General features: G+C 40.8%; 3 protein-coding genes across 8 annotated transcripts; 1 reads left to right on the forward strand and 2 right to left on the reverse strand.

Moving 5' to 3' along the window:
* Window positions 1,295–10,161, reverse strand: SDHD (succinate dehydrogenase complex subunit D). 2 transcript variants are annotated; one of them, NM_001285731.1, is given in 4 exon segments: window positions 1,378–2,273; window positions 5,712–5,856; window positions 7,222–7,338; window positions 10,047–10,123. In NM_001285731.1, coding segments are annotated over 4 exon segments (480 nt in total). In that variant the 5' UTR covers window positions 10,099–10,123; the 3' UTR covers window positions 1,378–2,107.
* TIMM8B (translocase of inner mitochondrial membrane 8 homolog B) lies at window positions 10,078–12,455 on the forward strand. Its single transcript, XM_005689448.3, has 2 exons — window positions 10,078–10,360; window positions 12,055–12,455. Exons 1-2 carry the CDS (start codon window positions 10,097–10,099, stop codon window positions 12,220–12,222), a joined length of 432 nt encoding a protein of 143 aa, XP_005689505.2. The 5' UTR covers window positions 10,078–10,096; the 3' UTR covers window positions 12,223–12,455.
* C15H11orf57 (chromosome 15 C11orf57 homolog) lies at window positions 12,366–24,779 on the reverse strand. 5 transcript variants are annotated; one of them, XM_005689442.3, is made up of 7 exons: window positions 24,704–24,777; window positions 24,131–24,139; window positions 23,241–23,317; window positions 18,059–18,159; window positions 16,383–16,532; window positions 15,497–15,550; window positions 12,366–15,063 (listed from the first exon to the last, which is right to left on the reverse strand). In XM_005689442.3, the coding sequence occupies exons 3-7, from the start codon at window positions 23,307–23,309 to the stop codon at window positions 14,556–14,558; spliced, it is 882 nt and encodes a 293-aa protein (XP_005689499.2). In that variant the 5' UTR covers window positions 23,310–23,317; window positions 24,131–24,139; window positions 24,704–24,777; the 3' UTR covers window positions 12,366–14,555. The 5 variants fall into 5 exon arrangements, with proteins under 5 accessions (XP_005689499.2, XP_005689501.2, XP_005689498.2 ...); XM_005689444.3 differs by lacking the exon at window positions 24,131–24,139 and having other exon boundaries at window positions 12,366–15,060; window positions 24,704–24,779; XM_005689441.3 differs by lacking the exon at window positions 24,131–24,139 and having other exon boundaries at window positions 24,704–24,775.

Raw genomic sequence — 24,881 nt, forward strand, 5'->3', positions numbered from 1 at the left:
GTTGACTTCTACCTTTAAAAGTGACTCCTCCTTTCCACCACCACTGTCTTCTACATACATCTATCTTCTTACACACTCTTCTGCCTCCAGTTCACCGACCTAAATTCTCTCTGAAGCACAATTCTGATCATGTCCTGCTTAACCTCAGAAACTTCCTATTGTTGTCAGCCCCTGCCTCACCCTCCCTCCTGCTCCAGCAGTTCATAGCAACCCATTGATTTTTCCAAAGTGATAGGTGAGCTTCCAACCTAATTACAAAACTGAGCAGGACTAGGGGCAGGCGTTACCCAACCAGCCTCGACTCTAACATTCAATTACCATCTAATGAAGCTCATTAGCATTCAGTTCAGTTCAGTTCAGTTCAGTCGCTCAGTCGATCCAACTAGGATCTGATGGTACTGGTGATAGCTACAAGATTCCCACATTACTCAGTCACTGCCCTCCTGTTTTGCTTCTATGGAAAATTCCATTTCTCCATTCCATGTTACAGCAGTCGGGTACTGAGGGGCTGGGTGGGGATGGAGAAATGACTTTAAGGGGGAACACTGTCTATAGAGATTTTAAAACAATAATGAAACAGACTAAAGGTCAGTCTGCTTTTTATCATCATCATGAGCAACCAACTCTGAAGAAAGTCAGTAGTAAAAAATACTCCTCCCCACCAAGACAGACCAGCCCACCACCACCACTCACTGACAAAGCACTACTATTCAGGCACCACCCCCTTCTGAAACCTTTAACCTGCCCCCAGACAGAATTAACCATCTCTTCCTAAATCCTTAATACACATCTGAATCTCCTACAAGATTGAAGGCATGTTAAGGGGACCTCATCTTTAACCTCGAGCATGAACACTTACCTTTCTAGCCACCTCCCCTTCAGTAGTTTGCCTCAGTTGTGGAATAAGGTCCTCAGGAAGTGAAATGCACCCACTTCCATCTAATCTATGTTGCTAGATGAAACCATCATGCCTTACACTCATTCCTTAGACCAGACTAACTAACTGCACACAGTATATAATTTGAATATAAAGGCTGGCATTCACAGAACACCATAACCTGGACCTAATTTAATTCCTACTACTTAACCTTAGTCTCCTCATACCAAACTACTTATACTCAGTATATTTCTGCCTATTACATGAAAGTCTTTTTTGTATTACGGCACTTTGTGTCTAACTTACCTATCTGCTAAACTCAGAAAGAAATTAAAGGAAATTCAGTCCTGCTTCAGAGCCATATATGTAACAGACACTCAGTTCTACCGTATAAAACTAGGAACAATTAAGACATAAAAGAGTAGAATAAATTTTTATTATGCAGCATTTTATTTTTTTAAAAAATTACCTTCACGGAATACATTTTCACAGTAGAAATTCCCAGTGGGAAAACAACAACTTATCACTTATAATTTTATATTTGTGGACAGATTATTTTAGGACAAGTAAAATAAACACGTTTGAGGATTAAGTCTTGGTTTAGAATCTGTAACAATTTGAAACATCTATAAAGGGACCTCTTTCCTAAATAGAACTTTTCTACATTCAGAAACTCTCCAGGCTCTTCTTCCTAGGATTTAGAAATCAGTAATGTGAAATATCAGCATTTCTAATTTTCAATTTTCCCTAAGACATGTAACCATCAGTAACTGGTATCAAGTGAACAGAAGGGGAGGTTTACAAAAACTAAACACTGCCTAATTTTCTGCAGTCTTTACTTATGAATTAAGTCTTTCCCTTTCTCCATCATCCTAGGACAAATACAGACGTTTGATCAGATATCGAGAGTAATAAAGCTGAATTCCCTTTAAGAGTTTGATCAATTAAAAGGCAAAAAGCTCATATACAATGTTCAGTTATACTATGAGACTTGTGAAAAGCTGAGACACTCCATTAGCTCCCCAGAATACATAAATCAGACTTATAATTTCTTAAGATACAACTTCTCTCAAATCTTTCTTCAAAGATTAAATTCTAAAAACAATCAGGTGATTAGGAGAAGAGGTTTGTCTCACCAATGTTTTTCCTTCTTATCGTGAGTTGAAATGGCATGACAGAGCAGAGGCAAGGAGGTGTACAATCAATTCTCAAGGTATTAAGTCTAAAAGGTCAGAGCTTCCACAGCATAGCCACAGCTTTGCAGATGCCCACATCATGATAGTTGAAGTAACAGAGCCCAGCAAAGGTGAAAGCTGAGAGCACCAAAAGGCCTGTCTTGGCAGCTTTCTGCACTGCATCTCCATGAACATAGTCAGTAACAACTTGTCCAATGCCCCTGAAGGAAAAAAAAAAAAAAAAATCACAGTACAAATGAAAAGCCACAAGTAATGTCAGGTTAGAAGGCTATTCAGTTAACTTGGCTGCAAAAAATAATCAGTCAAGGTCAAAATGCAATTCATGGTAACAAGTGCGTGCTAAGTTGCTTCAGTCATGTCCAACTCTTTGCAATCCTACAGACTGTAGCCCAGTAGGCTCCTCTGTCCATGGGATTCTCCAGGCAAGAATACTGGAGTGGGTTGCCATTTCCTTTTCCAGGGGATCTTCCCAACCCAGGGATCAAACCCGAGTCTCTTAAGTCTCCTGCACTGGCAGGTGGGTACTTTACCACTAGCGCCACCTGGGAAGCCCATAGTAACAAGAATCATAACCAAGATGAAGGAAACAAATGTTTCCTAACAATATAATAAAAATACCTTCCTATTCTTCAGATTCAATTTCCCAGAGTCATTTATATGAGACAGTAACTAATTCCTACTCTATTTACAAAAACTTGGTTTTTTTTTAAGCAAAACAAGTGGCCTACAGAGTTTTTCATTAATTCAAAAAGAATTTATTAAGCAGATTATTATGTGCTAGAATCTGTTACAGATGTTGAGAATACACAAATAAGACAGTATTACTACCCTAATGGAACAAACATTCCAGTGAAGAGAAAGAAAAAGTACATAGGTGCTATGAAGGAATATTTTAGAAAGGATGGTTTGAATGCAAGGAACATTCCAAACAAAAGTAACAATGACCTTAGAGTCTTTGAGGAACAGTAAAAAGGTTATGTGGCTGAGAACAGGGAAATCACAAGGCAGGCGCAGATCACGTAGGGTCATGAAAGTCAAAACAAGGAGTCTGAATTTTACATGGAACACAATGGGAAACCACAGATGTGCTTTACGTAGGAAATGACCTAACTTTACTTTTTTAAAATAACAGCTCTACTGAGATATAATTCACGTACCATAAAATTAACAATTCTGTGGCTTTTGGGATACTCACAGAGTTGTGCAATACCATTACTATTTAATTCCAGAACATTTTCATCAAAATAAACCCTGTATGCTTCAGCCCATTACCCAACCACTAATTTGTTTTCTGTCTCTACAGATTTGCTTATTTGGGAAATTTTATATAAATGAAACCATATAATATGTGGCCTTTTGTCTTGAGTTTTTTTCACTTAGTATAGTATTTTAACAGCTCAGACATGTTGTAGTATGGATAAGCACTTCAATCCTTTGTATGGCCAAATAACACTCCTTTGTAAACATATATTTATTTATCTATTCATTAATTGAAACATCTGGACGACTTTGCCTTTGGGGCTAAAACAACACTGCTCTGAACATTATGCTACAAGGTTTTGTGTGGATGGGGACATATGCTCTCACTTTCAGTAGGTATACACCTACAAGTGAAATTGTTGCGTCAGATGGCAACTCTCTGTTGTTAACTCATATTATAACTCTGTTGTAAAAACTTGTTAGACCTGCCAAACTATTTTCCAAAGTATCTGCAATGTTTTACATTCCCAGCAGAGATATATGAGGATTCTAACTTCATGACCCTTGTAACAGTCCATCTTTTTGATTACAGCCACCTGAGTAGGAGTATGATGGCATCTCAGTGTAGTTCTGATTTGCATTTCTCTAATAACAAACACATTTTTTCGTGTACCTTTTGCCATTTCTCTATCTTCTTTAGATAAATGTTAATTTTACCCTATAAAAAGGTCACTTTGGCTGTATGTGGTGAATGGACAGTGCAGGCAGAAGGGCAACAAGAACAAAAATAGAGAACTAGTTAGGAAGCAACTGAAGTAGCTGAGGCAAGGCTGCTGGCTTAACTTGCCTTAAGCTACGGTGGTGACAGCAAGGATATCAAGAAGTGACAATTCAGGCTATGTTGTGAGGACAGAACTAAAAGAAAGAGCTGATGGACTGGTGGCGGGGTTAAGACAAAAAGTAGCATTTAGAATGACTCCTAGGATTTTTGGTTTGGGCAACAAGACTTAATTCAATTATTGAAGAACAGGAGAGAAGCAGCTTTTGAGGAGAAATTGAGAGATTTGAGGGGAAGAGTGATTTGGGGCAATATTACATTGGGGATGCCTACTAGATATCCAAGTGGACAACTGCAAATACTAAGTCTGCAGTTCAGGAAAAGAGGGCCATCTGAAAAAAGAAAAAAAAAGAGGTCTATCTGAACTCACCTGGGGGAAGTATGTAGGCAGAGAAATTTAAGAAAGCCAAGAATGGGCCTAGGGTTCAGATCTTCATTATTCAGAGGTCAGACAAGAGGAGGTGCTGACTGAGGAGACAGAGAAGGTATACAGAGCTGGTGGGATGGAGGAAAACAAGGTACGGATGGTGTCTAGGAAGCCAAAGGAAAATTACTTAAGAAGACATCATTCAATTAAGTTGAAAACTACCAAGTTCAAGGGGAGAACAAAGAATGGACAACTGGATTCGGAAAAATGAAGGTCTTTAGTGATTTTTGTTGAGAATAACTTCAGTTAAATCGTTGGGATAAAAGCCCAATCAATGCAGGTTTAAAAAACGAGACGCTAAAGAACTAGTGCACAATTACAGACAACTCTTTCGAGTCTTTTTTGTGTTACATGTTAAAAAGGAGAGAATTAATAAGGTAACTGGAGAAGTCAATTGCAATTTTTAACATGTATGACTTTAGGACTTCCCTGGTGGTCCAATGGTTAAGACTCCACACTTCCACTACAGGGCACGTGGGCTTGACCCCTGGTTAGGGAATTAAGATAAGATTCCATATGCCACACAGCATAGTCAAAAAAAAAAAAGAAAGCATGACTTTAGATTTATCTTTTATTCTGATTTTTCATCAATTTAGATTCATCTTCTTTCAAGATACACACATCAGAGAAATCCTACTGTACTTGTGATCTAGTATTTCAAGAGCAACTGGGATCATTTACTGTGAAAGGTCTATCTGGTTGAAGGGTTATTCTAACCAATGCTTGCTAAGTAACAAAACTAGGTGAGCAAACAACCCCTTTAATACTATCAAGAAAATGGTTCTGACAAGTTATTTAACGTCCCTGGGATTTAGTTTCCACAGAGGTTAAATAACAGGGTTGGCTAAGATACTCCCACAAGTCCTTTCAGTTCTAACAATCCGAAAAACACCTCCCCACCCATGACAGCATACTGTCCTTGCCAAACCACATAAAATGGGCAACTCTCAAAAGCAATGCTAACTTCAAAAGCCTCTCAGATATGAAAAGGAAGACATCTTGTAGGCACACAGATACACAAATTTGGGCATATAAATCGTTTACGTATGTTTTATTGATCTCTTCAGATCTTCAGTATTTTGAGCAACTTCTCCCTCATATGCAACTGTGAGATAAGCTCACAGAAAACAAACTGCACAGACAAGGCAACATTGGAAAGACTGCTGTACTTGCCAGTGGCTGTGGAGAGTGAGGGCTGCGGCCAGAGAGTAGTCCATCGCAGAGCAAGGATTCAAATAAGCAGCTGGAATTAGGCCCAGGAGCAAAACACTGACAACCCTCTCACCAGTCCAGTGGAGAGATGCAGCCTTGGAGCCAGCTATAGAAAGGAAGGACAAGATTCCTAAGAGTTTCAGGGGAAATACACATCTCAGTATTGGCCACAAACTAACCCAGACTAACAGAACGGCAAACAGTATGCATTTAAGATTTAACTCTGAGCATAAAGTGGGTGACAGAAAGGAGGTAAATGAGAAAGATGCAAGCTCCCTTCTCTGAAGTCTTTCAGCATAGGGTTTCTCAAAGCCTACATATATTAATTAAAAGAGAGATCCACTCTGCTTAGAGGCAAGAAGATGGATGAAATATCGTTGCACAATTACCAACCCTGGACTTCAATATAATAGACAGATACCTTATAAATGTAAGCTGGTGATACCTGAGGAATTCCTTTAAAACATCAATATGATTTTACACTTAATCTTTCTAAGTAATATTAAAAATCCTCCCAAAAGAAAATTAAGCCTGTCAATTAAAAGAGAAGCACAGTTCTAATGTCAACTTTTAGGATTATGGTTCTTCTGTTCTGTTACTTATAAATAGCTCAATATAGAGAAGAACATGACACTTTCTTTTAAACAAGTAAAAACAAAATGGGCTTTAAACATCTCTTTGAAAGCCTCTTTTTTTTTGGGGGGGGGGTTACATACCCCTTTGGGAATGTTTTATTATCAATGGAGTTACGTCCTGGAAAAATGCACATAGATACATACGTTACAAACTATGTACACAACCTTGGGGACTTTCCTTCAGTCCCATGCACCCCAAGTTAAAATCGCTCTGCTAAATCTAACTGAACAAAGTTCATCAACAAAAACTTTTCAAAGATAAAATAATTCTAAATAGCAGAAAAACTATACTTGCTTAATTATTCATAACTCAGAAGCGGCTTTCAAGTGACAGGCTTAAGAATCAAAAGACTTTATCTCTATAAAATACTGATGTTTCTAGACTTTAAAAATGAAAACAGTTACCTCATTATTCTCCTATGGATTTTCTAAGACTTAACAATACCAAATAGTATTCATCCAAGAAATAACATGATTTTAATAGCAACCTAAATAAAAACAAGCATATCATTATAGCTATAAATATGCAAAATTTTTTTAATTGTCTGCTATTCTAAATTATTCAGATCTGGCTCCTCTCCAATAAATAAAGGTAACTAAACTACATTGAACAGATTCCCCCTACAGAGCTATTTTAAGAAACTTAAACATTTTAAAAAGACTTAGACCAGAAGGTTCTGTATAAGTGGAAATGGCATCATTCAACCATGCTAGCAATGTGTGCCCACAAGTGTAGACTAGGTCTTCACTCGACAGAGCTGGAGCCAAGAGTTCCCCTCAGAGAGAGCAAGTCCTGCCAAAGGCAGGATAACCAGCCCAGACAAAGATGCACATACAGTGGTGGCTGGGTGACAGGTGAATATGCTGTGTTCCACACCATCCTTGAGCAGGTCGGTCCTGGAGAAATGCTGAGACAAGAGCTGGTCTGACCACTGGGGTTCGGAGGAACAGAGCTGAGGAAAGAGACATCAAGGGAATCATAAGCACCTTTCCTGTAACAGGACTTTCTAAATGACCATAGATAAGCTGCTGCTGCTGCTTAGCTGCTTCAGTCATGTCTGACTCCGTGTGACGCTATGGACTGCAGCCCGCCAGACTCCTCTGTCCATGGGATTCTCATTGTCATGCCCTCCTCCAGGGGATCTTGCCAACCTAGGAAACGAACCCAGGTCTCCTGCATTGCAGGCTGATTCTTTACCACTGAGCCACCCAGGAAGACCCATAGGTAAGCTACTTAACCCCAAATAGGGAATAACCATCTAATCTTTAAAATGTGGATAGCATCTATTTCACTGGGTTGCTGTAAGACTAGACTAAGCAGCCATGGAAAGACTGATAAATCAATGAACACTTCTGCAAAAAGGGCTTCACTTTGACCAATTCTTAAAAATTAATTATGGCTCTTTTATCCTTTCACTCATCTACTCATCCAACAAACAAAATTATGCTCTGTACAACAGCAAGAGACATAAAGACAAAGTCTTTGTCTTCAAGTAATTCAGCCTAGTTTGGGAGATATCACCTTCTTTTTTAAGATCAATTTCTGTGCTTGCACGCTTGAACTCATCCCTTTCTGTCCTCTTATAGATCTTGGTTAAAAAATAGACCTAAGAACACCCAAGCCTATCAATACTGGCTATGAGACAATGGACAATTAAGTTAAATAGACTCTCCAAGCCTCAATGTCCTCATTTGTAAAACGAAAACATTGCTATTTACTTCATAATACTCTGCTGAAAATTAAATAATATATGTAAGATGTTCAGCCTAAGTCCCACAGTGTTATAAGCACTCAATAAAAGATAATTTCTCTCCTGTATCTTTAACCCCTCCTTTCTTCCTACTGACCATTCTCCCTCAACTGATGTAATATACTTAACCCCTCTCTTCATCCTATGTCCTATAATGCCCATGCACTCTTCCCCTCCTTTCTCCTATTTCTAAACATGCTTCTTTAAAGTGCTGTCTAAATCACCTTGACTTCCTCACTTCCCTAAAATTCTTCATGGCCTGCAACTCGTCCGTATCCACACCAAAGCTGCATTTATGAATCGCCAATGTTCTCAGGTGGCCACATCCAACAGTCTTCATCTTACTGGGCCTTTCTGCACAAGGCACTGGTGGCTGCTTCTCCCTTCTTTTCTCTGACAGAACTCTCTTCAGCTTCTCCCTTTGATTCTCTGATCATATCAGTCTCCTCCTGCCTCTGCTCTTAAATGCTCACCTAGGAATCCATCATCTGCCCTTTGCTCTCCCTGCTGCCTAGGCCCACCCCTAGACATTTTGTCCACTCAACTTCTAGAGCCTTTAGGTTGGTGACACTCAACTCTGTATGCCCAGGCTTGATCTCTCTGCAGTTTCAGAAGTTTGAGTACCTGCAAGCTCTCTCCCCTGAGGTACCCCACCTGGTCCTCAAACTCACTAAGGCAAAAACTAAAATCACCCTTCAACACGTTTTCTCATTCAAACTTGCCTCTCATTTGCATGTTCCTCATTTTATTTAATGATATCCCAGTCATTCGTCAACCTAAACCAAAAATCTGGAAATCATGTAAGACTTCCCTTCTAAATTCAGTCAAATCCCAAATCATACTGATATAACTCCTTAGCATTTCTTGAGACTCTTAAGTAGTACTTTCCAATTTCAGGACCTCACCATGCTTGCCTAGACTACTACAATAAGTGTCTCAATTCATCTCCTAACTTATGTCTTAGCTTGTCCCATCTACCATGATGGCCATCTATAATATCACACAGTTATCAAGGTGGTCAATCTAACTGCAAATCTGTGTCAAATATTTCACCGGCTCCCCTTCACATAAAGAAAAATGCATACTCCACATCAAGACAAATTTTTCTGAGATTTGATTTCAGTTTACTTTTCCAGAACCATCTCATTCCTCACCTTGAGCTTCATGTTCTAACAACCGATTTGTTTTCTCTCACAACAAGCAGTTTCTATGCCTTTCATCATTGCTTCTGCTCATCCCACTAGCTCTAACTGTAATGCCCTTCTTCCTGTGGCCTTCCCTACCCTCAAGACTCAAATCAGGCACAGCTCCTTCAGCAAGTGAGACAAGATAATCCTTCCAAAACACAGAGCTAGTATAGTCTTCTGGATTGGCATACAACTTAGATACTGTGCTGTAGTTTTTGCTTTCTGTCATGTTACGCTTATGTAGTTCTCCTATAAAAATGGAAACTCTTTTAAGGGTTGGAACTACGCTTTCTCACATTTTTAACCCAATCATACTACAGTACCTTGTACAACACAAACGCCCCCTCAACGAGTATCGAACTGAACTCCAAGGAAAACGACCAATACGTAAATTGGGACTTAAACACTGACACTCTTTTCTGATCCAGGGTGGGAACATTCCAAAGACAGGGAATGCGGAGAAAAAGAGAACTCGAGCACACAGCCGCTGCAGGACTATAACTTTCAGGCTACCCCCATCACCACGTCAGCCCAGAGCAGGGGAAATACGCACTCGGGTGGACATCTGGACCCGAAGACAACGCTGGTCATGCTGGGCCAAAGGAAAGGAGGGACCCCTCCCCCGCGCCCCCCCGCTGGAAAGGTCTCACCACCCAGCAGACGAATCCTAACCGCATTCCTTTCCCCGGCTGGAGGCTGTGCTAAACCTCCGGCTGTCCTCACCTCGCCCTTCTCTGACGCCGCAGAGGACACTTAGCCTCCAGAGAGTCGCCATGTCGCTCTGGAAGGTTCAAGGTCAACCAGCAACCCGGAAGCAGTCATACGACAACATCCGCCCGCGACGAGGAAGAAAACAGAAAAGGAAAACGCCGCGTGAACCGGAAGTTGGAATTGGCGCGGGCCCGCCGCATGCGCAGATAACTCTTCTGAAGGTCGGTGTCTGGACGCAGAAGATGGCGGAGCTGGGTGAGGCGGATGAGGCCGAGTTGCAACGCTTGGTGGCGGCCGAACAGCAGAAAGCGCAGTTCACTGCACAGGTGCGGGGACAGGGACTAGTGTGAAGAGAAAGAAGGGTGAATACAAGTCCCAGGCACTCGCGGAGCTCTGAACGCTGGCGGCGTGGGGCGGCCGCCCGCCGCTCCGTGCTTGCTGCGCGTAGTTCTGCTCACTAAAGAAACGAGTCACTTCTGCCGCTCGTTACCTGCAGTGCTCAGGTGCCCTGTGAGCCTAGCGTAGGGGAAAGAGAAGGTGTAAAGCGAAGCAAAAAGGTTCGGGCGACGCAAGTGCACGGAAGCTTAGTTGGGTGGCGAGCTCTCTAGGCTGGCATTGAGAGGACCCAGCTTCTCATACTGCTCTGTCCCTTACAGGCCACGTGCCCCTAAACAAAATACCCATCCACCGTAGGTCTTGGTTTCACAGCAGACAGTCGCCTGCTGCCTCACAGGATGTCGAGGATCATAAGCAATAATGTATTTGAAAACGATAGAGTAGTAGAGCATTATTGGATAAAAGTGGGCTGAAGTAGTCAGTCTAGACTATTAGGTTAGAACAAGAGCTTCGGAGCATAGTTCCAGCCCCGGCGTCGACCTTTACTAGCTGCATGATTTTGCACTTCTTACCGTGCCTCTTAAATGGAGGTGACAGTCATCCTTTAAGACCGCGAAAAGAAGTGACTTAACTACTTAGTACCCCAGCCTCCCGAAATAGCTAAGCCCTTGGTAAATGGTTATTGCCCGCTTTAGCGGGGAGTGGAGGTGGTGGGAAGGGGAGGACTCGTGGAAGGTAAGTGGCAAGAACCCTGGTTCGAAATCTTCGGAACATTTTGAAAGCGCACACATTTTCTGTGTTTCTGTGTGTATTTTTCTGTAGATTGCGTCCGTAACCGTCATTGATTCTCACATGTCCCTGAGCCCCAAAAGGTCAACGACTTAAGAACTGCTAAAGAATAGGCTTAGAATGAGATGAGTGCAGTGGTTTGGGGGAGTTAATTGGTACCATAGCTTTCCCAGCTTACACTGGTGTTAGTTTGGAAATAAGTTATCAATCCTGCCTGCAGTTTTACAGTCTGATTAAGGAAGTGACACAGAAAATAATGGCGCTCTCAAGGAGGTGATAATAAACTGGAGAAACCATTAGGGAGGAGTGTTGAGGGCCAAGTTAAGTATGCTATGTGTGGACCTACCTCATTGAAACACATTGGTTGGGTGTTAAATAAGGGAGTGCCCTGAGTGGCTGACAAAGAAACTGATGCATTAGGCCAGCACTGGGGTGACTTGATCAAAAGTACCTATTTTTCAGTTAGGAGAAAAATAGACAAGGAGAGGATGAAAGTATTGTTGCAGGGCAGGAATGAGGAGTTGGACTGTATTGGTAACAAATTAGGAAGTGAGGAAAGAGTCAAAGAATGGTTTAGTCAGGTAACAGAAAATGAGAAAAGAAAGTTAAAGTGAAGTCGCTCAGTCCTGTTGGGCTCTGCAACCCCGTGGACTGTGGCCCACCAGGCTGCTCTGTCCATGGGATTCTCCAGGCAAGAATACTGGAGTGGGTTGCCATTTCCTTCTCCAGGGGATCTTCCCAACCTAGGGGTCGAACCCAGGTCTCCTGCATTGCAGGCAAATGCTTTAACCTCTGAGCCACCAGGGAAGCCTGAAAATGAGAAAAATGGGAAGGAAATTCATAGATAAGGCCTGCCTGCAGACCCCAAGTAGTAACTATTTTTCTTTCCTCTTAGGTGCATCACTTCATGGAGCTATGTTGGGATAAATGTGTGGAGAAGCCAGGGAATCGCTTAGACTCTCGCACTGAAAATTGTCTCTCTAGCTGTGTGGACCGCTTCATTGACACTACTCTTGCTATCACCAGTCGGTTTGCCCAGATTGTACAGAAAGGAGGGCAGTAAGCCACCCCTGGAAGAATGACAGCAGCAGCCAAGGACTGATTAAGCAGACTGAAGGGCCAGCGGGGGAAGGCAGCCAGTCCTCTGTCAGATTAACTTAAGGCAGCTACCAAGCCTGTTGGTGCTAAAAAGGAACAGATCAGATGTTCAAAAAGTGAAATTTATTTATTGGGAATTCAGAAATTCCATCTTGTATCACAACAGTTTATTCAATAAATGTGAATTCTCCAACTCTTTTTTAAATCCCATTTTAGGATTTAATATATAGATCTCTGATTGATAGGAACATTAGAAATAAGTATGTTCCAAGGCCATTAGTAGTGCAAATGAGAGATCTTAGGTTTTGAAGAGCCATCCTAAGCCATATTTAAGGGGGTGGGAAGAACCATCAAAAGCCTTAGCCTAAGGCATCAGAGAGAATTTGGGGTTGAGAAAGGTGAAGAACAGAAAACAGCTTTATTGCTTATACATGACCAAGAAAAAGTAAACATGGCAAAAAGCAAAACAGGCAAGATGTGTGTTCACTGGGAAGGAGCCCTGCTAGTATGAGACGAAGAGAAAGTCAAGACCCAAACAGAATCAACTTCCTGGAGAAGCCTGGTTCCACTGGCCCATCTTCCTGAGTCTGTGCTTAGAATCAAAACTTTTAGAGCACAGAGACAATGCTAAAAAACAAAAACAAAAAAAACCAGAAGCTGAAAACTCCTTCCCACAAAGATTTCACTTGCTCCAAGAAGAAAACAATTGCTTTAGGTTAAGAGGTAGTAATTATAGACTGTTCTTCCCTACTTGGGCCCTTAATCTCAATGTTAAAAATATGCACCATGGAACATCACATCAGCAATTGAGTACCAAAGTACTAATATTTCAAATAAATATCCCAAAAGGTAGCACCTGCTTAGAGTCAAGGGCTAGGGAACCTCTCCCAACTGTTTACTTTATGACTAAGCATTTTATTAGAAATCTGTTCTGTAAAGAGAACAATTTAACAGTTCAGAGCTATAAAATATTACCACCTCATGGAATGTTGTTATAGTCTATTGCTGGTGTCATACACTGTCAGGCTACCATGAAGTATTTCTGTATTACACATGGGGAAACTAAGGCCAGGGAGGTTGACTTACCTGCTCCAAACCTCATAACCAACTAATGGCAGAACCAAGACCAAAAGTCTGAGCTTTCAAGATTTTTACTCAGCCCATGAAGTGACAGCCAGGAAAAAACAATGTCACTTGTTCTGCCAGTAGTAAATAAAATTCATTTGTGTTCTGCCAGCCTTCTTCCAGTGAGTTTGGTTTCTTAAGAATTAACATAGTAGGATCACCGTATATAGCACAGGGAAATAACAAGATCTTTGCTTGGTGCTTTAATCCAAAGGCAGACTAGGAAGAAATGGATATGTCCCTGAGAAGCCTATTTCATTTTGGAATCGATTCAACCTAGTTTCAAGGGAAATCTACAAGTTCATTAACTAAGAAATGAACAAGGAAGACAACATTTAAATGGCTGTTGCTGCCCTGAATCCTTTTCAGTGCACAATGAGATAGCATGACTGATGCCTAATTCTTCATTTGGTTGAGGACTTACCCAAGACAACTGAAGAAACAACTTTGAATATAAGTGCATTTAGGCAATAAACTGGAACTGGAAAACCTTTTACTATCCAATCACCCATGTTTAGGGGTATACTGAGTACAGCCACAGACCCTGTCCAGCAGGGAAATTTGACAAAAACCCCTAGTTTCTACCAATAACAGCTGTCTAAGGATGTTACCATGAATTGAAATTGTTTGTTCTTATGCTCATTTCCTTATTAAGTAAACTGGGCCACATCTGTGGGGCTAAAATACAGAAAAGATCAAAGCACCAAGGCTAAAGACAAAGTCAAGTTGTGGCACCTATTATATAATAGACAAGAGCAACACGATATTCCCTCATCATATCATCCTATATAGCACTAGCTCAATCCATCTCTTGACCCCAGCCCTTGCTTTCCCCAAATTCAACACTGTGACTGGTATACCCAGGTCTTTACTGGATTCAGCTTTCTGGGTCCTTTAATTTGCTGCATATGCACTCTACCCTAAATGTGATTAATCACAAAAAATAATCTCTTCAAGAAACCTTCATAACAAAATAACAGATACCCTATTAACAATAAGAGGATCAAGTTTAACAGGCCAAACTAGACAAGACGTCTGTCAGAACATATATAGATGGCACAGGACAGCTCTAACCTCAGGCCCTGTGCTCAGCAGTAGCGTCACTGGCAAACCCCAAGGTGTAAGAACTGTAAATATCCAGTCATGCAGAAAACAAGAATGCTGCTCTCTCATTTAGTCATCCTCTGAACTCTCGGCAGACCTTTCATCTGTAGCCACTTTCCAATTTGTGCGTTTGTTTGTCCTCTCCTGTATTTCATTGTTAACTACAGGGATGTGGACTTTTTTCTCTCTCTTTTTCCTTTTGGTCTTCTTAGTGTCTCTTTCCTCACTTTCCTCAGAACTGCTGGAGGCAGAATCATCTGATGGGGAAGTGTCACTCTCTGCCTCTAAGAATAAAGGAGATTTCTTGAGAGACTTTTTCCTGGATTTTTTCTTGCGTTTGTGTGGTTGCTTCCTTTTCCTGGTACTAGAAGCCCCAGTTTCTTCTGAGAACTCACTTGAGGAATCTGCTGTTATATCTGTGGCTTCCTTTTTGCTCTTCTTCTGTTTTTTGTGTGACTTTTTTTTCTGCTTTTTTTTGTGGGACTTCTTTGACTTCTTGTGTTTGTGAGATTCATGGGTAGATGATTTCACCTGGGGAGATGTTTTTTTCCCATTGGTAATATCTTGCTGATCACTACTAATAAAAAAGAAAAACTGCTTTACTGTAGAAAATATAAAGTATATTTATATAATTTTTATATTCTGCTTTCTAAATGGGAAGCTGGGGTTAACCTCTGAATTTTAAATCAAAGCTTTGATACAAGCTTACCATCAGACTTTATCACTGAGTTTTATTTCCTCATTTTTAAAATGAAGATAAAAATTCTTATCTGCCATACTCAGTTACTATATGGAACACTGTATATAAAACTGACATGCTACAGATATGCCAAATGTCAGGGAAAAGCAAAATATCAGTCCTCTCCCAACTAAACTGCCTATATTTCTCTGGATACATTTTTAATGGCAAATGTCATATACTTGGTAAAAAATTAGGAACTTCATTTATAATTCAGACTTTGTACTAATCTTAGTTTCTAACTTTTTTCCAGTAAGCCTACTTGCCTTACCTGTCTGTCTCAAATTCTTCAGGGTATAACTCTTTATATCCACTGTGGCCCCATCTGTAAGATAACGTTTTATTACACGTATTACTAAAGCAATGCATACATTTCTTAAAACTAAGACAAATCAGACTTAGGAATGTATACATACACAGACACACACAACAAGAAAAAGAGATGGAAGCGTCAACACCACATTTATAGATCAGTAACTTGGTTACATTTTCCATACTATACACTCTCATTCCAGAAACAAAGGATTCCTTTATCCATTTGTAAGAAAACTTGCCATTCTCTTCCTTGAAACACTGAGGTACTCTTAATATGCTGCTCTTCAGCTATGAAATACTTCTCCAAAAACACTTCATAACATAATGCTGTCTACCTTGGGACAACTTTTTTGAATAAGTTAATTGAAATATAATTCATATACCATAAAACTCACCCATTTAAAGAGTATGATTCAGTGGCTTTTAGCATATTCAGAGTTGTGCAACCATTACCACTATGATTTTATAATATTTTCATCACCCCCCCAAAAAACAATCCATCAGCAGTTATTCCACTCCTGCATCTCCTACAGCCCATGGCAACCACTAATCCACTTTCTATAGAATCATATAATAAGTGGCCTTTTGTGTCTGACTTTTCTCACCTAGCATAACATTTTCAAGGTTCATCCATGTTCTAGCAGGTTACGGTACTTTATTCGTTTTTTTGCCAAATAACATTCCATTACCATTCCATATACCACATTTTGTTTATCCATTCATTAACTGACAGACATTTGGGTTTCCACTTTTTTGGCTATTATGAGTATGCTATGAACATTTTAAAAGTACACATTCTCAGGCCAAATATCACTAATGGTCACAAGAATTTAGTCACAGACCTATCTGGCATGTTAGCTTCATAATCATATAACTTCTTGTTCCAGGATTTAGCCTTAAGAAAACCATCATCCAGTGCTCCACAAATTTCATTCTTTGGCCTCCAGTAGTCTCTTTGACTTTCTTCATCAAAACCATCACTGCGCATCCGGCTATAAGAGAAAAGAGAAGAACTTTTAGATACAGAAGCAATCTGTAAGGTTACTTTATGGAATATCATTCACAAAACTCACTGACAAGCTAAAAGGAGACCAAAACAACCTAATACTTTTTTATAACCTGATACTTTAAAAATATATATATCTTTTTAACATTATGTCCTCTCTTAATTTGTACAGTTATTCAATGAAAATATGATCATCACTACCCCTCCTACTGCAGAGTACAGACAAAATAACTTTTGGACTGGGGCATATTATACCTCACTCACTAATTCTGAAGGAAGCAGACCGATAATCACAGCTGGGGACATCTCAAACTGCCCCAGTAATTTTGAGATACACTCCCTTCCCTAACACCAGCTCCTACTGTAATTAGATCACAGTAATAGTGGCAGCAAGGTGTAACCCATGAATATGTTGAACTAGAAAAACAGTTAAGAACTACTAATCTAGCCTGTGCCTACAAAATCCCACTAACAAGTCACTAAGCCAGCTAAGAGGCTATCAAAAATGTTTAAGGGCCTCCTACATGCCTATGAGGCACTGTTACAGCTGCAGGACTACAATGGGAAATGAGCCAATCAAAAAACTGCCCCCAGAGAAATTATGTTTTAAAGACTTATCATGACAGGCATTAATAGTCCACTCCAAAAGAACAGTATTTTGTTTTGGAATGTTACTTGGAATTGAATAACCAACACGAAACAAATCATCATCTGCACTAAGTACTTCCAAATTCTCAAAGAACCATCCTCAGAGAGAAAACAGACTGAAAAGGTATTTATTTTTATGTTGAGACCCTGCCATGTTTACCATGGATACCCTGAATACTTTCTTGTGGAAAGCTATTCACATAGTCACTCCAAAGTCCACACACTCAGCAGGCACACTCCTTAAATATCTCACTATTATTAACTATGTCCCTGGATGGCTTTAGAAATCAGCATTGCTAACTTTATAGTCATTTTTCATACAACAGCTCTACACCAATAGGCATATGAGGCCCAGGAGATGTTCCAACACTCTGACATTCCTATACTTCACAGGTAAGACAACTAAGCCTACATAATCCTTCATACTCACACTCAAATTATTAAGAAGGTAATGTGAAAGGTTGTGTGACTAAGACAGTGAGTAGATTAAAAAAAAGGCAGAGAGGATGAAAGACTAAAAAGGGAAAGGTGTGAATGATCAGCTAAGTGACCATAACATACCTATAGAAAATCTTAAGTCAAAAGCCATCAGGTAAGGTCAGAATCCACAGAATCCTTAACGTTTACAATTGTTCAAGGCAGAATTTTTAAGTTCTCCATTCCAAATAAGTAAAAACAGTGGGACTATATGCATCATAGCCATTACCTGTATGCTTGAGTCAAGATTTATGAAAAAGGAAAGTCTTAAAAGACTCACAGAAGAACTGAATTCATCTATCTTTAGCACACCATCATGTTTTTAAACAAAAGTTGATGATTCTGAATGAGATGAGAATATTTTGGTTCTCAGAGTTGCAACTTCACCTTGAACTGCTGGGTAACATTTTCCTTTTGGTTCCCCGGTAAGCATCATCCATCTGTTTCTCCAGCTCTCTTATTTTCCACATATCTGATTCCTCCTGTATCTGGATTTTAAAGAAAGAAAGAAAAAAAAGAAAACTAAGTTACTAGAACTTCCCTGGTGGGACTGTGGATAAGAATCCACATGCCAATGAAGAGGTCACAGGTTCGATCCCGTGTCTGGGAAGATTTCACATGCCGCAAAGCAACTGTGCCTTTGTGCCCCAACTGCTGAGCCCGCGCTCTGGAGCCTGAAGCCCCAACTGCTGAGCCCATGTGCTGTGTCCCCAGACCCTGTGCTCTCCAACGAGAGAGGCCACCAAAATGAGAAGTCCACACAATGAGCAGTCCCTGTGCAAGACAATGAATATCTAGTGCAGCCAATAAATAAACTTATTTTTTAAAAACAAGTTAATAAAAATAACACTTCACATCACAGAAAAGTAACTGAAAATAAAGTCTGTACTAGTTACTGGATTACAAACTGTGTTTTGATCAGGAACCTGAGAAACAAATTCTGGTTTCTCTAGAGTGCTTAAACAATCCAACTCAGTAAATCTCAATTATGTAGAATTCTGCAGCAACAAAAGAGCTTTGTAACTCCTGCATAGATACACTCATCACCTTATTAACCAAGTATGCTGCAGTTAGCAAATGATCATCGCTTATGTTTCTAAAATGCTTTGTGATTTTAATTGTATCATCTCTATTGAATGTTAAGCAATCTTACAAGGAAAGCCAAAAAAAAGGTACTATTACTACATTTTACTGAGAAGAAACAAAAGCTCACAGATTTTTACCAACGTCAAAAAGCTAATAAAGACTGGTCTTTCAACTTTCTAGGCTACGTCTCTTTTCACAACATAGTAATTTTTGTTAAAAACAAAGCAAAACAAAACAAATAGCATGAGAACAGTTAGATAATTTCCTGAAAAGCAGAGTACAGCTGCACAAAGAACAATCAGCTATTTCTAAGCCCTCCTATAATATTCTGTTAAATTTGCCCTCGATTTATCTTTTTTAATCACTGCTTTCAAATATAAGCTTACCATCCAACTAGGGGAGATTTAAAGCAACTGCAGAGGCTGCTTATGTAACAGTTACACGCTCACTCACAATCAAAATATCAGGGGATAGGACAGTAATAACATCTGCGATCTAACTAGGAGTTGCATTTTTTCATACTGTTTGAGAGAACACATTGGTCGTAGCAAACACCCTCTTCCAACAACACAAAAGACGACTCTACAAATGGACATCACCAAATGGTCAATACCAAAATCAGATTGATTATATTCTTTGCAGTCAAAGATGGAAAAGCTCTATACAGTCAGAAAAAACAAGACCAGAAGCTGACTGTGGATCAGATCATGAACTCCTTATTGCAAAATTCAGACTTAAAGTAGGGAAAACCACTAGGCCATTCAGGTATGACCTAAATCAAATCCCTTACGATTATACAGTGGAAGTGACAAATAGATTCAAGGGATTATATCTAATAGACAGAATGCCTGAAGAACTATGGATGGAGGTTCCTAACACTACAGGAGGCAATGATCAAAACCAACCCCAAGAAAAAGAAATGCAAAAAGGTAAAATGGTTGTCTGAGGAGGCCTTACAAATAGCTGAGAAAAGAAGAGAAACAAAAGGCAAAGGAGAAAAGGAGAGATATATCCATCTGAATGCAGACTTCCAGAGAATATCAAGGAGAGTTAAGGAAGCCTTCCTCAGTGATCAATGCAAAGAAATCAAGGAAAACAACGGAATCGGAAAGACTAGAGATCTCTTCAAGAAAGTTAGAGATATCAAGGGAACATTTTACGCAAAGACGAATGCAACAAAGGACAGAAACAGTATGGACCTAACAGAAGCAGAAGATATTAAGAAGAGGTGGCAAGAATACACAGAAGAACTGTACAAAAAAGATCTTAATGACCCAGATAACCACAATGGTGTGATCACTCACCTAGAGCCAGACATCCTGGAATGTGAAGTCAAGTAGGACTTAGGATGCATCACTATGAACAAAGCTAGTGAAGGTGACGAATTCCAGCTGAGCTATTTCAAGTCCTAAAAGATGATGTTGTTAAAGTGCTGCACTCAATATGCCAGCAAATTTGGAAAACTCAGCAGTGGCCACAGGACTGGAAAAGGTCACTTTTCATTCCAATCCATAAGAAAGGAAATGCCAAAGAATGCTCAAACTACCGCACAAGTGCACTCATCTCACAGGCTAGCAAAAGTAATGCTCAAAATTCTCCAAGTTAGACTTCAACAGTGTGGAACCAAAACTTTCAGATATTCAAACTGGATTTAGACAAGGCAGAAGAACCAGAGATCAAATTGCCAGCATCTTTTGGATCACAGAAAAAGCAAGAGAATTCCAGTAGAACATCTATTTCTACTTCATTACTACTCTAAAGCCTTTGACTGTGTGGATCATAACAAACTGTGGAAAATTCTTCAAGAGTTGGGAATACGAGACCACCTTACCGGCCTCCTGAGAAATCTGTATGCCGGTCAAGAACCAACAGTTAGAACCAGACATGGAACAACATACTGGTTCCAAATTGGGAAAGGAGTACTCAGGGCTATGTATTATCACTCTGCTTATTATTTTTTTGCAGAGTACAACATGTGAAATGCCAAGCTGGATGGAGCACAAGCAGGAATTGAGACTTCAGGGAGAAATATCAAGCTCAGATATGCAGATGACACCATCCTTATGGAAGAAAGTGGAGAGGAACTAAAGAGCCTCTTGATGAAAGTCAAAGAGGAGAGTGAAAACCTGGCTTGAAACCTAACATTCAAAAAACGAAGATCACGGTATCTGGTCCCATCACTTCATGGCAAATAGACAGGGAAACAGTGGAAACAGTGCCTGATTTTTTATTTTTGGGGGCTCCAAAATCACTGCAGATGGTGACTGCAGCCATGAAATTCAAAGATGCTTGCTCCTTGGAAGAAAAGTTATGACAAACCTAGACAGCATTAAAAAGTAGAGACATTACTTTACCGACAAAGGTCCATCTAGTCAAAGCTATGGTTTTTCCAGTAGTCATGTATGGATATGAGAGTTGGACCATAAAGAAACCTGAACACCAAAGAATTGATGTTTTTGAACTGCGGTGCTGGAGAAGACTCTTGCGAGTCCCTTGGACTGCAAGGAGATCAAACCAGTCAATCCTAAAGGAAATCAGTCCTGAACATTCATTGGAAGGACTGATGCTGAAGCTCCAAAACTTTGGGCACCTGATGCAAAGAGCTAATTCATTGGAAAGACCCTGATGCTGGGAAAAACTGAAGGTAGGAAGAGAAGGGGATGACAGAGGATGAGATGACTGGATGGCATCACCGACTCAATGGACATGAGTTTCAGCAAGCTCCAGGAGTTGGTGACAGACAGGGAAGCCTGGCGTGATGCCATCCATGGGGTCGCAGAGTTGGATACCACTGAGAAACTGAACTGAACTGAAACAGGAGTTGCACAGAATTCACCAAAGACAACTAAAGTTTTGACCTCATCTGCTCTCATGACCTCTATCACTTCCTGCATCAGTAACCCTCAAACCTTTATATCCAGCCTCAATTTTTCTCCTTTCTTCAAAGTCTAAGTTGCCAACTGTCTGGATATCCTATAAGCACCTTACCATCAACATGTTAAAAACCAAATTAATTACCTTTCCCATCATATTTGTCTCTTATTTTGTTCCCTATCTCAATTAATTGCATCATAATCATCATCATCATCATTCACTCAGTCACACAAGGTGGTTATATTTGATTCCAAAATTATCACTATCATCCAATCAATCATCAAGTTCCTTGAACTCCAGTCCCTAAATTCTTCATCTTCATCCCTACTGTCACTGTTTTCATGTGAATCCCTCATTATCTCTCACCTGAAATACTACAACTGTCTCCTAACTGGCCTCTCTACTATTTCAACCCATCTGATCTATCCCCTCCCCAGCTAACAAATCATCTTTCTAAAATATAAATACAGTGAAACAGTGAAAACAGTGGCTGACTTTATTTTTCTGGGCTCCAAAATCACTGCAGATGGTGAATGCAGTCATGAAATTAAAAGATGCTTACTCCTTGGAAGGAAAGTTATGACCAACCTAAATAGCATATTAAGAAGCAGAGACATTACTTTGCCAACAAAGGTCCATCTAGTCAAGGCTATGGTTTTTCCAGTGGTCATGTATGGATGTTAAGAGTTGAACTATAAAGAAAGCTGAGTGCCAAAGAATTGATGCTTTTGAACTGTGGTGTTGGAGAAGACTCTTGGAGAGTCCCTTGGACTGCAAGGAGATCCAACCAGTCCATCCTAAAGGAGATCAGTCCTGGATGTTCATTGGAAGGGACTGATGCTGAAGCTGAAACTCCAATACTTTGGCCACCTGATGCGAAGAGCTGACTCATTGGCAAAGACCCTGATGCTGGGAAAGATTGACGGCAGGAGGAGAAAGGGACGGAAGAGGATGAGATGGTTGGATGGCATCACTGACTCAATGGACATGGGTTTGGGTGGACTCCTGGAGTTGGTGATGGACAGGGAGGCCTGGCGTGCTGCGGTTCATGGGGTCGCAAAGAGTCAGACATGACTGAGCAACTGAACTGAACTAACTGAACATCTCTAACCTTGCTTAAAAATAATTAATGGTTTCTTTATTGCCTACAGGAAAAAGTCTAATCTCCAAGCATCACAATCCAACTCTAACTGACCACTCAAGCCTCATCTTCTGCCATTACCTCCCAAATTCTCCACTTTATGGATGCATACAATTTCTTGCCCTAAGTGCTTCATGCTCCTTACCATATGCTACTACATGATATTCCCTCTGTGCTGAATGATCTCTGACATCTGATAAACTTGAACCTGTTCATCAAGAACTAGTTCAAATATCAGCAGTTCAAATACCACCCATTCTGTGAAGCCTTTCCCTATTTCCCAAGGCAGAGTTCATTATTCCTTCCTCAGTGGATGAAAGCACTCTGTGTATGTCTACATTATAATACTTACCAAATTATATTCTAACTATGTATTTTATCTTTGTCTCTTCGAACTATACCAAAATCACTCCAAGCACACTGTTTACCCTCCTTAACCATGAGGAATAACTAAGGTGTATCTCTGACCTTATTGTGAGCATCTGTGTGCCGGATGACATTTCTCAGGAGGACTTTCCCCAAAGGAACTCGGGACATTCTTCAACCTGAAATGAATCAATAAGTAACATTTAATAATTTAATATGCTATCTTTTATCACTATGCTATAATGAAACATGAGATAAAGAAAAGATCTCTGAACTAGAAGTCAGTGGTCCTGAGGAATAGTTTTTCCTTCACCATTAAAAGGGGAAAACACCTGTCCACACTAATGTGAGGATGAAAGGAAATAATGTACATTAGAGTTCTTCGAAACTGCACCAAATTAAGTGCTTTCAAGAGCACCATTTTATTTAATCCTTAAAATAACTGTTTTATGTTCCCTGGTGGCTCAGACAGTAAAGCATCTGCCTGCAATGAGGGAGACCCGGGTTCTATCCCTGGCTCAGGAAGATCCCCTGGAGAAGGCAATGGCAACCCACTCCAGTACTCTTGCCTGGAAAATTCCATGGGCAGAGGAGCCTTGTAGGCTACAGTCCATGGGATCGCAAAGAGTCGGACATGACTGAGTCACTTCACTTCACCTTCATTCCTTTTCTGTAGATGACATTCCCTTAAAGCCATACCTTGCTCCAGGGCACACAGTCCAGGGCAAACAAAGTTCAGATTCGAAATCAATTCCCAAATCTCCAAATTAGTTTACAGTTAAACACCTAGATTTAAGAGCTTCAGGGACACAAATGTCAACAGTAACAAAAACTGACGCCTAAAAACATTAACTGCAAAGATGCCCTACACTACTTCATTCAAGGGAATTTTATGTTCTATTTTGTCCAGAAGCCTCCAAAAAATAAATGACAGACATATTCACATGTGTAGCTATCAGGGGCTTTGGGCAACCACCCCACCGCTCACTCACCCCTCGATCCTGAGGAAATCAGGCATCTTGTTAGTGTGAGACGAAGAACCATTCCATTACAAGATCTCCTCCGACCCAGGAAGCCAAGGAGTCAGGGCTCAAAGGCAGCTCTGCAGCTTCACCCGAGTCCTTCGTGAAAACGCAGCCTTCCTTCCCACCAGTTATTCCGCCCTCACCCGTGGCCCAGGTCACGGCCGCCGTCCCCTCAGCCCAGGCCGACAGGCAGATTTCTCTCCGGACTGAGGCCGGGGGCTGCTCCGGCGCGGAATTCGGGCGGCCGGGTTGGCTGGGGCATTCCCCGCTCACGTTCCTCTGGGACGATCCCAGGGGTTGGGTTTCACTCCCCAAAAAGGGATAAGGACGCTTTGGACGGGTACGACTCTCGACTGGGCCCCAAGATGTATCTAGAGTGGCTGAAGAGGGGGTGGGGCGGGGGGAGGCTTCCAAGTGGAAGACAGAGAAACAACCCCTATCTTCGTCACCGGGACCCTTGCTCCCCAGCGGCCACGGGACTCCTGGTAACTTTCCTTCCAAACACCCTCCCCACACAAACACACACAAACACACCCATACCGTGCGCCGCAGCCTCGCGTAGCGGGGTTTGGGGGGAGGAAGCTCTCTGGGAGAAGAGAGATCTGACTTCCCTTCCAGGCCGGAAGTGGTGCTCATGGGAAATTCTTCCCACCAACAGAAGTCCCAAGGATTCCCACAGAAGGGTTTCCAGGACACTCTAGAAGTCTTCAGAAGTAGA

This window comes from Capra hircus, chromosome 15, assembly GCF_001704415.2.
Source record: "Capra hircus breed San Clemente chromosome 15, ASM170441v1, whole genome shotgun sequence".
NCBI lineage: Eukaryota > Metazoa > Chordata > Mammalia > Artiodactyla > Bovidae > Capra > Capra hircus.